At 39.3% G+C, this 15186-nt stretch overlaps 1 protein-coding gene across 1 annotated transcript in view; it reads right to left on the bottom strand.

Moving 5' to 3' along the window:
• Positions 1–1457, bottom strand: part of PID1 (phosphotyrosine interaction domain containing 1) — an 80145-nt gene extending 78688 nt beyond the window's left edge. The window contains exon 1 of the mRNA XM_070945768.1: positions 1176–1457. Within this exon, the coding sequence (XP_070801869.1) occupies positions 1176–1205 (30 nt within the window). The 5' untranslated portion in view covers positions 1206–1457. The remainder of the gene's footprint in view (positions 1–1175) is intronic.
• Between the last annotated feature and the right edge of the window lie 13729 nt (positions 1458–15186).

The following is a 15186-nucleotide window of genomic DNA, read 5'->3' as shown; positions in this document are numbered from 1 at the left end:
AGAAAAATATCAGCGTGAAAGTTAAGTCTTTATTCCCAAATATCTTCAAAGAATAGTCAAGTTCATTTTAGATTGTCCTGGATGAATCAAGGCCAAAATATATAGCAACTTTCACAAATGTGTCCCCATAGTGTTTAAGTCAAAACACTCCAGAAGTGCAGCACCCATCATACACCTGATCATGCAGAAGAATTTAAGAATAGGAGTCTCCCAGATCCTACCCATAGAGAGGTTACTCAGCATTACCTCTGCCTACCTAGCCTTTGTCTTCTATCTTGTTGTTCTACAATTGTGTTGGGGGGGGGAGGTTTCCCTCTCCAGACATTCAAAACAGCCTTCCCAACTATTTTTGCCTTTGCCACTTTAGAATTTCTTCAAGGTTTTACTTGGGGATTTAATGCTGCTCTGGCCTGCCAAAAAAAAAAGTTGGTTTCTGTAAATTTATCTGGCAGCCTTTATAGCTGACCATCTGGAGAATATTTTAAAGTGAAAAAGAGAAATTCAGAGGGAGAGAGACCTGCAACAAAAACAGGCAGCTCTTCTCTTCTCCCTCTCCCCCCACCCCGGCTCCAAGTCAAGAGATTCCTGACTCGTTTTTGGCCAAGGATTTTCTCTATAAAAGCGCCGCACTCTGCCAGCGCCGTCTGGGAAGCGCCTGAAACCGAGCACAGCAATCTCCCCGTCTCTAGTCTTTGGGACAGAGCTCACCACCTCACCGTCAATGAAAACTCTCGCCCAGACGCTCTTCGCGGGTTTAGCTTTTCCACTGGCCGTCCTTAGACACGCATTCCACGGACGGGTTTCGAAATGGGGTGGAAGCGGGTGAGATGGACGCCCCTAGAACCCCACGGAAGGGTCAGTGCCCCTCGCCGCGACCTGAAAGTCATGGGAGGGGGGCGACGGGTAGCCAAGATCCCTCCGTCCATGGAGAGTAGGAGCCACCGGGCAAAGGGGAAAGTTGCAAGCGCGGAATCCTTACCATCAAGCCCAGGCAAAGGATTGGCGCCAAGTTGTTGTTGTTGCTGTCCCTCTCTCTAGTCGGGGCCACGCAAAATATTGCATTGCAGTCACATGACAGCAGCATCGCCCCCCCTCCCCACACAACCCACCCACCCCTCACCCCCCTCTCCCCTCCCCTCTATCCACCAACTGCCTCCTTTGCTTCTCCCCCTTACCTGCAATCTCTCCGTTGCCGGCTGCCACATATTTCTCCCGCTGGGACCTGGCGGGGCGGAGCGGCGGGACAGGGTTGTTGCTAACGAGCTGGCTGTGGAGCGGCTGCAGCGGGTCTCCAGCCAGGCTCGTTCACATCTGCTCGGCGTGTGTCAGCTCGGGGCCAGCCGCCAGCGGACAACCGGGGGGGGAGAGAAAGAGAGAGAGAAGCGAGCGCCGCCCAGCCGAGGAGGGGAAAGGAGGCGTGTGCGTTGGAGACGAGAAGCCCGGGTTGAACTTGGGCTGCGCGCAGCAAGAGCTCGGCGCCAGCTCCTCACCGCGGCGAGATGCGCTGTCCTATCGCCTTGGCTCCCCCTCCGAGGCCCCTTCACCGCAGCAGCAGGGGGACTGCGAATGCTAAGCCCCACCCCCACGAAGCCCCGCCCAAGCCCCTCCTCTCAGTCAAGTTCCGCCTCCACTTGGTCTCCCTCCCCCACCCCACCCCCACCCCGACGGGCGTGCTCCCTCTAGTGCGGGGCTTCCCGTCCATTTGCTGCCTCACCCCCTAATATCTGCCTCGCTGCTGCTGGTGGTGGCGTGTGACGGCGTTGCGGCTGCTCTGCTATCCGGCCTAGGGTCAAGGCTTCCCTGGCGTCGGCTCGGCTCCGCGATTTCAGAAGCAAAGTACCATCTGCAGTTAGGCAGCGTCGTGAATTAGCCTCTTTCCCTTTCGGTTAAAATGTGACGATTCCAACAAATGGTGCCTCGCTAGGTTTTTGGTTTTTTGTTTACCCCTTCTTGACTCGGGATTTCTCCCCCAGCCTTTTTAGTTTCTGATATAGATCATCATAGAGAAAGTCTATGTGCCCACTAAGAGTCTTGATGGCATGTGTTTGTAATTACCATCCTCATCCTCATCAAGAAGTGTCAGATTGGATTTCAACCAACTTCCCTTGTTTGTTCTTTTATTTGTTAGATTTGTGTTGGGGCTAGACTATCCCTGTTTTTTCAAAGGTAAACTACTTTCCCTTTTCATAAGAGCCTTGGTGGCGCAGCAGGCTAAAGCACTGTTAAGTAACACCAGCTGCCTGCAATTACTGCAAGTTCAAATCTCATTGACTCAGCCTTCCATCCTTTCGAGGTAGGTAAAATGAGGACCCAGTTTGTGGGGGCAATAAGCTGACTTTGTATAAAAAAGAACACCGCTTAGGCAGGGGGCGAAAGCCCTACTAAGCAGGTATATACAAAAGTATGAAGGCTATTGCTTAACGCATTATAAGCCGCCCTGAGTCTCCGGAAAAGGGCGGCATATAAATCAAACCAATAAATAAATAAATAAAAATAGGGTGAGTTGTCAATATGGCTTTATTAAGCACTTCCAGGCCCAGGGTGAGTTGGAAAGGGAGGGACAAGTTTAAGTCCCAGCTTTGCTCTGAGATAAAACCATCCTTAATTCTTCAGCATTGCAACATCCAACATTTTATAAATGATTTTATTGACCACTATACTGTTGACTTGCCAACCTTCCTGTTTGGGAATTGGTTCAGCGGTAGAGTGCATGTTTATAAATTTGATTGGTAAATAAATATGTTCTTGAAATGTTCAATCACTTTTAAAAACATTTATCTGGCATGGATAAGCAACTGACAGCAGTGAAGGGAATACTGAATTGATAGACCAAGATCCTTTTATCAACACTTTGCATCAGCAGGAGTGTGCCATGCTTTCCTCTTGATCACACTGTTGGTCTGCCTTGTTTTAGGTTTACACCAGACTTTCACTATTCAGAAACTAATGAAATTCCTTGGTTTGCATCACAGGTCTAAAAAAAATGTAAGGTTTTTATTTTTTTTACCTATTTCACCTTATTGGTGAAGTGAACAGTCCATCTGTGTAACATGGTAGAAATACAAGCCATTGGCTATTAATAAACCAAGAAAGTGTCCTCAGAATGCCCCCAATTTGACACCTCACACTTTTTATTAATTAGGGCAGAAACTAGAGTCAAGACAGCAGATCAGTATTCTGGCAAAATGTTATGTTGAAGTTGTGCTGAAGTTCTATAAAGCAGTGGTCCCCAACCCCCGGTCCGCGGACCGGTGCCGGGCCGTGAAGTACCTGGCACCGGGCCGCGCAGCGGCCGGGGGACAGGAACGCTTCAGCACAAAGGCTCCTGGGCCGTGCGCAATGGGCCTGCGCAAAGGCTCAGGCTCCTGGGCCGTGCGCAATGGGCCTGCGCAAAGGCTCCTGGGCCGTGCGCAATGGGCCTGTGCAAAGGCTCCTGGGCCGTGGCCCCACCCCTGCGCGCGCTCAGCGGGCCGCGGCCCTACCCCTGCGCGCGCTCAGCGGGCCGCGGCCCCACCCCTGCGCGCGCTCAGCGGGCCGCGGCGATAAAAAGGTTGGGGACCACTGCTATAAAGAATAAATGCTGTCATTTTTTAAAAGAAAATCTATCTCTTTATCATCTATCTCTTTATTATCTATCTATCTTGGTTGATAAATGTGCTTGTTTCCAAACTCAAGGTATCTTTTTCATTATTTTAAGAATATAAATAGAATTAAAATAATTTAGGTAAATATTTTAGATTTTTTTTCTGCATCTAGCATGCATAACGTTTCCATTAAGGAATTTGCCAGGAAAGCTCATAACAAGATCTGAGACTTTATAAATTAATTTACCCATTGAGTACATTTGTACCTAGAAATCAGGTTTCAGCAGCGTTCTAAGTCTAGCAATTTGCATCATTGATATCTGCCATTCCATCAGCAACATTAACCAGTAAAGAAAAAGGAAAAGGATCTTCTGATACTCATTTGCAAAAGAAACTTTGTCTTCTGCATTATGCAATCTATGCTGGTTGGACAGAGTAAAGAGACATCTGCTGGTGAGCAATGCAGCTCATCTCCTTATTTGGTGGAACTTACTAATAAAAATGCATTTTCTATCTAGTCACACATGGAAACAAGCAACAATATGGCAAGAGCAACATAGTTTGAAATTGACCATGCAACTGTTACATTGTTAAAGGTAAAATTTAGCTTTTAGCTTTTATTCGCAATAAATTCTTGAAAAGCACATAGTTTTTGTAGACTCTGAACTCATTATTTTCAGAATAAAATCTTAAAATCTGCAGAGAATATAATGGCTGCTATGTTTCAGAAAAACCATCTTTTGGACAGCGCAATCACCAAACACTTATATCTCGTCTTCATTTTTTGGCAGAAACCTATTGAAAATTGATTTCTTGGACCATTATAACAGCAATAATATTCGGGAGCTAAGTGAACACATTCTGGCTTCCACAAAGCTCCTGTCAAGTCTTCTGAACAGTTAAAAAACAATCTCAGGATGCTGGGCAAAGTAGCTGTGTTCATAGGTTACTTTAAACTCTTGTATGTTATTTAATGTAGTTATTTAGTATTGACGTAATAAAATGTACATCTAATCAGTCATGGTTTAGCACACTGGGTTACATGATAGCAGGGTTATGATAGGACTGCAGACAATCACTTTCAATAAATTAAACTTGTTTGTAGAACATGAAGCAGCAGATATTTGTAAAAGTCAATCTCATTGCTTAAAGTATTAGAAGAAGTCGATGAAACCTGATTAGGTTTTTGCAGTGGAAAGGGAAGCTGCCTCTCCAAATGCCTAAATGCTTGTACCGGGACTGCAGGATGCTGCCTTTCCCAGTTTCATAAAGAAAACAGACTAAATTATTAACATGCACCAATTTTCCTTAACTTGATGCTCTTCTAGATGTGTATACCAACTTTCAGAATCTCATTGTAGAATAGCCATGACTAACAATTGTGGGAACTGGAACCTACTGGTCCATATTGAGAAATTTCAAATTATGTGAACTGGAACTTTTTTAAAAAATGTATATTATGCCTACTATTATACAACATTTTAATGGTTTTTACTTTATTCTTCCCATGGAAATTACTGATAGTCATGTGTAATTATTTCAAGGTGTGAATTATCACACTTCTTTAATTATAATGATGGTGAAAAGCTAGTTGGTTCAATTCTTATCTCTAAACAAGGCAGAGAAAGGTTTATCTGAAACCTTAGAGATGTCTGCCTGTCAGTAGCCAGATTTAGAACTAATGGTGCAACATTATTTGTTTAGCTAATTTCTGGCTTGCTTGTATCTCTTAGTCCTATCTGGCTAGCAAATTGTGGTCCCTTTCTATTAACAAAGCCATGATGTGAAACCGTGACTCAAAGTTGGCTAGCAAATAATATTGAACCGATGGGTAATAATTATTTATGTCTTCAAGTCAGTTTTGGATTCCTGGCAGCAGCCTGGACTAGTTCCTGCAGTTTTCTTGGCAAGGTTTTAAGTAGGTGGTTTGCCATTGCCTATTTCTTAGCCTTCTTCCTAGCGCCGAGAGAGAATGGCCAGTCCAAGATCAAGAACCCATCAAGTGTCCCAGTTTCTAGCCTGATATTTTAACCATTTACGAAATTGGTTCCAAAATAGATAATATATTAATGATATAGTTGTCCACTGCCAGTAAAAGGCTTGTTTTCTAAGACTATTACTGCAAGCAAATCATAAGGCATTACTACTGTCAATTTTCATGATATTTGTTGTTTGAAGCAATGGTCTTACAATCCTACTACTGAAGGCATCACTGCAGCAGCTATTTATCCTGGAAGTGTGCAGAGTATGCAATTTATGCAGTTAGCATGCAATGTTTTTTTTTTAATTGAAAAGTTTTACAGCATGCAACGTTATTACAAGGAAAAAAGCATCTCAATAGGGTACCTGACAATATAAAAGAAGAAGGGTAAACTGTAAGCCAAATACACCAATGGTCAGAGAAAATAATAGCTATTTTCAATGACAAAGGTTGACTCCTATGAATAAAGGAATCTTGGGTCTCAGTATACAATACAAGAGGCATCAGCGGTAAAAGGGTAAAGAAGTAATGGTTAAAATGCATGAAAAATGGGTGAATTGTATAAGAAATTCACCTTATTAAAGATAATACTATTTTTATAAATTCAGATCAAAACATTTCTCTCTCAATGCCTTTGCTTTCAACCTTTGTCTGGCTTCACACATCATTATAATCCAAGACACAGTCAACCAACCACTTTATGGCACCACACAATATGTGAAGCCAGCCTCCAACATAGCCAAGTGCTGAATTAGAGACTATAAATCAACCTCAAAGCCAATAGGAAATCAGTTGGACTGCAATTGCAGTGATGGGAGGGGGGACCCTCCTAGGATCTCAGTATGTTTTTGTTTTTAATTATTGTCAGAGCAATTACTCTCCTGTTGCTTCAAACTAATTTGTAGGTATTAAGAGTTTAAAATAATAGCCATGAAAAACAGGAGCTTTTTTGTTCCTGGTTTGAATATCTGTACCATTTGTTACTTTCATCCAATTAGAAGCACGTTTCTTAGTTAATTGCATTATTTCACATTCTATACCAAATTTTTTGTATAATGCACAATGTCAATACGTGCACCTCACCCTGCTAGTGGAATATGGGCAACAAAATAGTATCGGACAAAGTGATTTCTAGTTTAGAAGTCCTAACTTGTATTATTGAGATAAGCCTGAACTTTGCCTTCAAACCAAAATAGGCAAAAACTGTCAGGCATTGTCTTTTCTGTTGTCAGGGAGTGCTGTTTGTGGTAAACAATAACATGTACATTTCCCTTCCCGCCCCCCCACTCTGATCAAAAAAGCATTACATGAAAGTCTCAATTGAGCAAAGCCATGATGTGAGGCGGAGATCAATATTTATGGCTGCATATAGTGATGAAGAAGATTGCAGTTTGGAATCTAAGAGGAATAAAGTTCATGAATTAACAAGTGAAAAGAAAAAAATAAAGAAAAACTGGTTATGTTAGGATTTTAATCCCGTTAAAAGAAAGGATGAAAGTGGCCTGATCTTGTGGATATGTGGACAATGGAAGAAACAAAAGTGAAAATACAAAAAAAAAAAAATCAGAAACAAAAAGCATGACTCCAGTATGTAAAATGTTAGAAGGCAGATTTCCCAGAAGAATGAATAGAAAATGGATGATAGGAAAAAGTATGTGGAAGCTACTTGGAACAGAATGAAAAGAATTATGACTTTTTTCTTTCTAACATAAAGTAGTCAGAGTGAATGGAAGAATTATAGACAAATTAGATTGTTAATGTCATCTATGTCTGTCTATTTGGAAAATAAAATATAAATTTTAGCCTAATATGGGTTCAGTGAAACATATTCTTTGGACTGATAATTTGCAGCCCTGGTAACTGCTAGAGAAAATATGTTAATACAGGAAAGAAAAATTATTCTTTGTTGATTTAGACAAAGCATACCATAAAACGAATAGATTTCATTTATTTATTATATCAGTTTTTATAAACCAACTCAATCTGAAGATTCTAGGAGGTACACAACAGAGTAAAAATAGAAAAAGAAACAAAAGCAAAGCAAAGCGTACTATTAATAAATGCCCCCCAGATGACCGCCATAAACAGTTCTCATTAAAAGAACAATGAAGTTTTCGTGGCTTTATGAAATGCCTAGAGGGATGGGGATTTATGAGCTTTCAGGCCAAAGAGTTCCACAATTATGGGACTACAGCATAGAGTGAAGATTGTAAGCTGGTCTTCTCACAGTGTACTTACTAGATGGGCAGATCCACCCTTGGCAAAGTGATGCCTGATGTCAGCCACTACTTCTCTGTATAGGACTTTGTAGGTAATAATAAGTATTTGGACCCAGATCCAGAAACTGGGCAGTAGCAACCAATGCACCTTTAGTACTCTACAGCAACAGGATTGACCTGACACACTATAGCTGCTACATTCTAGTTTAACTGCTGCATACTGGACTAACCACAGTTTCTGGGTGGTCTCCAAATGCTGCCTTCATTAAGTACATTTAGAGCAATCCAACTAAGTGGTGATTGAAGAATGAATTATGTCACTAAGGGACATTGCAACTGGTGCATCAGTCAGAGCCGGATAAAGCTTCTTTGGCTACCGCCATGACCGTGCTGTTTAAGGAGTAGCCATGTATCCAGGAGGTTTTCCAAATCAGAGATCCATTGAAAGGATTGAATAGCAAAATCAATATCTAAAGGAAGAGTTAATAATTAAGCAAAAAAGGAAATCCAGAATAATTGTGGTTGAATTGAATTGATGAAAATTTCACAAAGACAGAGAAGTTTGAGAAAAACAATGCAACACACAAAGCACATATGGATGCAATAGAAGTAAGGATGGTTTGAAAGTATAGAAATATAAGCATTGTAAACCAGTCTTAACTCTTCTCTTTTCCTTATCTTGTGTCTTTAATGTCTTTAGCTTACTATTTCATACTCTGAGTTCTAACTAGCATTGCTTGCTCTGAAAGGGATTAGCGTCATTGCTGTGAATGGAAATATAATCTACAGTTCATTCATTGGAATGAAGTTCTAGAGTGATTCTTAATCTTCCCAGTGCCACATACAATATATTTTCACTGCATTTCTGCTGGAAATTAGTTTTCCAAAGGCCAAACTGAAATTATCATTTCTTATGGGAGAAAAGACCAAACTGTAACGGCCATTATTTATGTGTCTTCCAAATCATGACATGAATTTAAAATAAACCAGTCTTCTAAAGAGATTCAACTGCAAAAGCCAAGGGAAAAAAAGGCTCCTCAGGTTTTCATACCAAATTATTTGGCCATTGCATTGCTAGCTTTTTACATTAATATAATGCAGGTGCTGCATCTGTCACATATTATGCATCAATTTCATACCAACATTTCCCAGTCATCTCTCATGAATATGTTTTTCCTATTTGTGCACTACTGCATTTAAATCTATGCAGAATCTTTAAAATTGAAAATTTATACAGGTATGGAAGACACATTACTGATGCGGTATGAAACTAAGCAGAAGTGCACATCACCAAGTTCCTAGAAAACACAGATTTCTGATTTTGGTTTTAGAAGATAAATATTGGAGCCCTAGTGCTTCTTTTACTACTTTCATTATAGGTTGGTTACTATGGCAACCAGGCATCTCTCAATGACCTGTCTAGGTATCAGAAGAATTTATATTTGCACTATTCAACCAGGTGTTTGTGATATTCAAGAACACCATAGGGTTCAACCATTATTTTCTTTCTCCTTCTGAACCGTAGTTTTAAAGCTGGCTACTGTATTAATGCAAATAAAGCAATTAAAGGCTAAAATTATATGCAAACTTGGAAATAAGTCCATTGAAGACAACAAAATGTTTCTACAAGTAGATGCAGATGATCAGGCTTATGTACTTTAGACCTTAACAATGATAAACCTATGTCCATATGTTTAACACACACACACATCTATGAAGAAACTCTGTGTTCTTCATTTAGTTATATATAACCAAATTTAATTTTCTTGTGAGATCTAATATTCCAAGAAGGCTGTGATCAAGGACACTAATTTGGCATAGTCCCCATGATTAGAGTGCCCATTTCCTGGAAGGTAAAAATGATAAGTCTAAAAATACATGAAGTTCAAATTACAAGCCACTCCTGTGATTGCATAATTATATCTTTCAATTGGAATCTTTCTAATCCTTTCACCCCATACTGCCAGCATACAAGGTCCATTCAAGCCAGTAATTCATTTTCTTTCAGCATCCCTCATCAACATTCATTATCTCACTCACTCTCATTTTCTCATGCAGAGTATATGAATCCATGCACAACCTTCTCAGTTTTTCTTCGGGCTTTGGTTTGTTTCACAGCTCTCCTTAGCTTTCCCATTGTCCTCCACTCTTTTCCTACATCTATCCACTTTCTCACATCTTAGACCTGGATGTGTTCCTGCTTTCTTTTGTGATGCTTTCAGCTCATCTTTAGACATTCTTGCAATAATGGTTTTCCAGAAACCCATATTTTGCCTTTAATTTGGCAAACATTAATGTCTACTGTGTTCACTGAAATCTATATGACAAGATAGTCCTATTTCCTGTAAATATGATTATATTAATTATTTGATCACAATCTTATTCTTTTATTTGAATAAAAACCTCACTGAATCCAATGATTGGTTTAATTACTATTATTCAATTATTGTATGATTATTTGATATGCTGCCTCCATCACCAGAGCTAATTCACCCAGAGAAAGCAATTTGGTTGCTCCAAAATACTTTGAACAGAGCTAAATGATTGTTAGATGTTAATAAAATAGATTCTTAGCTGGTAGCCTCTATAGTCAATCATAACTGCAAAGTATTGTTTTCATAACGGTTTCATAACACCGTTACCATTTTGAAGCAAGAAATTACACAAAGTTTTCTTTAAAGCACTGCAATATGTATTATCTGAACCGATCTATCTTCAAGAAAACCTTTTAAAACTCAGTGGCCAATGAAATCTTATTGTAAGCAAAGTGAAGGCATTTCTGACTAAAAGATAATATGCATCTCATAACAGCTAACTCGCTACAGAGTTTAAATTTTGCACTTACTAAAATAATAACCTTTCAAACCATTGGATGTACATCATCCATATGCAAGTACAAAATAATGTAATAATGTTGTTTGCTCAAAAATTAAGCATACATATTTGATGATGGAAACAAAACCAGCAAGCATTGCAATTCATATATTGCAGAAAAATCTTTCTCTATAGCCAGCCAGATTTTGTGAGGGCTGGTGCAGTAGAAAGATACTATACTACTGATATATATTTGCTCATCTTTCTTGCTAATATCAATAAATTAAATTTAGAATGTATATTGGGAAAGGTGAAAAGCATGTCAACCTATAGTCTTAGTGACAATTAGAATTGTATTTCTAATCAAATTATAAGTTTCTAATAAAGCTAAATGTCTATGGAGATTCTCAGTCATCCAGGTCATGGTTGTCCCAAAAGTGCTTTTTCAAGAGGCAAACTGGACTTTCTAGTTTTTCTTTGAACACGTTTCACTTCTCATCCAAGAAACTTCTTCAGCTCTGACTGAATGGTGGGGAATGGAAGGATTTATACTTTCTAATAAAGCATTTTACTTGCTCTTTACTTATTTTATGACATAGAGTCCACAAGGTATACCTAATTCTGCATGTACAGGTTAAATATTTTCCATTCAAATATTAAAATGTATAAATAAAGGTGCTAAAGTTAGAGGATGCTGTACCATATGGGTAAAATAATTTTGGGAGAAATGCTTCTGTTATATGATTAGTGCTTGTTGGCTGCATCTCACATATAACAGAAGGAAATTTGAAAAGCTGTCATGTGGTATGAATATTGGAAGCGCACAGATGGCAGTGTCAACAGGCAAATAGATTTTACTATATTTGGTAACTCATTTTCCTAGACATTATGCTCAATTTCTCTGTGGGTAGTTTTACACATTGCACAAAGCCCTAATGTATTTAACTGAAACTAGTTGAATCTGCAAAATTGTTCACATGCCCTACAACTGAGTGTAAAAGTAGGTGAAGGAGCTGAGAAAATAACAGCATTGCTCAGCCACTCTTCCAGTTGGGGCAAGGTATAAAATTATATTCTGAAACCTAGCAAGTAAGCTGCACCTCAAATCACATGTGGTTTCCTTGAGATGTTTCAGAAAGGCCTTCAGAAAGCAAGAACCATACATGTGATTTGGAGAATTGTGGCGGCATCCTTCCCAAAATTTTAGAAGGCTTCAAAACCTCTCTGTTAGCCCTAGCATTGACGATGCTGCATGGAGAGCCACTGTGAAGGGTAGCCAAAAGAGCAGAGATGGGGGAGAGTAAAGTGAAGGCGGGTTGACAAGCAACTAACACTACATCAGATGTAACTTCAAGGACCAGGCGTAAGTATCATTTGTTCAATGCCAACATAACATGGTTGCTGAATGAATGGTCTTTAAGCAAGGACTGCCTTTATTGCTTTAAGGAATTAATGGGTCCTTCATCAAATCAGAGACTTTTGGATGGGGGAATAAATTGGAGAAACTTAAGAAAGAAATCAATGTACTGTATATTCATAGTTGTTGTATTTATATCACTTTGTTCCATCTTCTCCTTTTCCAGGATATTTTTAAGACTAATTTTTCAATTATTCATTTTTAGTTACCCTATATTGTGTATTCTTACTATCCACAAATCATTCAGTACTTATTTTTAACTTCTAGTTTTGAAAATATTTCTAAATAATATTGATTTGTGTGTGCATATTCTTCATGTCAGGCATGGTTGCACCATTGCAGTCAATCACATTTCAGAGATATGTTTTGGGTAGTCGGGATTCAACTATGAGTTCTAGAATATGGAGTCTTGCTTTTTCAATCATTCTTACTCTATAGCTGTTTCTTGGAACCCTTTCCAAAATGAATCTAACCTGAGTAAAGTTAGCTTTACATTAATGAGTCTTTGGAGCTACATTTAATCCCTTGTTGGTGTTCCCATATCATTTTAATCTCTCTCCCATTTGATCCAGTATGTAAGTGAATTAAAAGACTTAAAAGCCTTGAATTAATTTCTATGAAATTTGGTACATTTTGTCTCCTGAAAATCATTAATATTATGCGAAGAGAACTATCTTTGATTGTCCCAAATGGTGTTCAATGAGCCAGTATGAGAAACTCATCTAATATAAAACCAGTTGAGTAACTTTCTGAGAAAAATAATTCAGCTACAAAGTAGCTTATACAGTTACTTGTAATGTAATGCTATCTTGCACTAAGTAGAGTTTACAGAAGACATTATTTCAGCTTGCTTTTGTGTTCAGATTCTAGATGTGAAGTGTGCCCAGATTCTCCACACTCTTATTTTATTCTCTTGCATCAGAGAACATACAAATTGCTGCTGGCTTCCATGGTATTAATTTCTGGTGAAAGTTCTTGTAATTGTAGACAGCTTGCTGTAAATAGATGAAACATGGATTTGATATAGCTGCTTTAAATGTCCTTGATTGAACATTAGGTTGGAGATCATGGACTGGATGTCTTAGCATAAGTTAAAACTTTAAAAGTAGCACTGAGATGGTTGGAGAACACTTTCCTATAACATCCTAAATATTTCCATTCCGTATACCAATATTTTTCTTTAATGTGAAGAAAATACAGGCCTCCTCAATTTCCCTTCTCTTTATATCGGCTCGTATGGAGGTCAGACCTTGATGTAACCATGAATAAAAAGAAAAATCCGCCACTTCCTATATGGCAGCTGTAATCCTCCACCTCCTATATGGCCACTTTTAGAAATTGCAGTGGAGTATCTAATCACAGTCTTGTCTTATAATGTTTAAGTTCTGTAAGCAGCAAAAGTTATCTGAAATTGATACATTTTAGTTTAATTGCCTATATTGAACATACACTGGATAATATATTCTCCTTCTGAACCAAAATGTTAACAAGATATGTAGGATTCAAGATGATAGTCTCAACTACTAATTATTCAGGAGGTGGAGATCTCAGGTAGTATAGCCAGATTTGATATACTGGCTATGGAACTCAAATAATTGCTTCAAGGCCATGATGAGTTAAGTGATGCCATGACACCTCTCCCCACCTGCAATGCTTGGATACTGATAAGGGCTGGATGGGGATCAACAGGCTTAAACTGAACCCTGGCAATACAAAATGGCTCTGGGTTTGGAATTCTTTGGTCCATGGAGAATTACCATCTCTGGTCTTGGATGGATGGAACTGTCCAAACAGACTCAGTCCATAACCTGGGGTTCTCCTGGATTCACAACTCCTGCTTGAGGAGTATGTGACAATCATGGCCAGAAGGGCCTTTGCATAACTGCGGGTTGTACACCAGTAACTCCTTTTCCTGGATCAACAATGTCTACTCCCACTCATGCCAGTGGTGGGTTGCTCCCGGTTCTGCCCGGTTCTATAGAACTGGTAGTAAAACTGGCGGGAGGCTCCGCCCACCTGGCACATCATCATTGGTAATCTGCACATGCACAGAAGCTTCTGTGCATGCGCAAAGAGTGCACACACATGCAATACCGCTGCAAACCAGTAATAAAGGTAAGTGGAATCCACCCCTGACTCATGCCCTAGTCACCGCCTATGTTAATTATTGCAATGGGCTCTATATGAGGCTGCCTTTGAAAAGTATCCAGAAGCAGGAGCTGCATTAGTTGCCAATTTGTTTCTGGGCCCAATTCCAAGTGCTGGTTGTTACCTTTAAACCCCTACATGGCTTGGAACCAGGTTATTTGGGGGACCATCTTTTCCTAGTCACATCTGTCCATCAGAGCTTGGGGCAGGGAATGCTAAGTGTCCCTTCTCTTAAGGAGGTTCATCTAGCTGAACCAAAAGGAAGGGTCCTCTCCATAGTGGTTCCCTTCCTCTGGAAATTCATCACTGCAGAGATAGGATTGGATTCCACTTGACACTCTTTCGGAAGCCCTTGAAGACTTGGTTTTGCCAACAGGTCTGAGAACTGCAGAGTGGACGGAGCCCATAAAATGGTTTGTTTGATTGATTGATTAATTGATTGCTATCACCAGGGGAGTGCGGGATTATTGCTTGTTATTGTTTTTATATCAAGGTTTTATTTTTGTAAAAGTCACTGTGAATGAGTTGGGCCATATAAATTTTCTTAAATAAATAAAATGAGATAGTCTGATTATCTTACTTCACTTATGTTAATTTATGTTTACTATGTTATATATTTTGCTATATTATTTTAGCCAGATTATCCTTCATCCTGATATATTTTTATTACTATTATTTTATTTTTTAAATTGTTCTTGTCTATGACCATAGTGTTCAACTAAGCTATACCAAACCAAACCAAACAATAGTCAGCTTCTTTTTACTAGGTATAACAGAAATGTGATACAAGAGAAGTTTTCTGGGTTTTCTGCAATGGATTTTAATGACATGCATAAAATTCAAAGGAATAGAAGATGTATTAACCAGGTGATAATATGGTTGTAGACCATCCCAGACAAGAGAAAAAATATATAAAGCCATCTTTTGATACTTTTAGACTAGTTGTAGAATAGATAGTATGTGTTTTTATGTTTCTAAATTTTCAAAGATGGATGTATTGTGTTCTTATCCTCCTCCCAAATG

This window comes from Pituophis catenifer, unplaced genomic scaffold, assembly GCF_029215685.1.
Source record: "Pituophis catenifer annectens isolate HBS135680 unplaced genomic scaffold, rPitCat1.0.hap2 SCAF_6, whole genome shotgun sequence".
NCBI classification, from domain to species: domain Eukaryota; kingdom Metazoa; phylum Chordata; class Lepidosauria; order Squamata; family Colubridae; genus Pituophis; species Pituophis catenifer.
The sequence above is the reverse complement of the archived record's forward strand: the minus strand, read 5'-3'. Positions and strand labels throughout refer to the sequence as shown.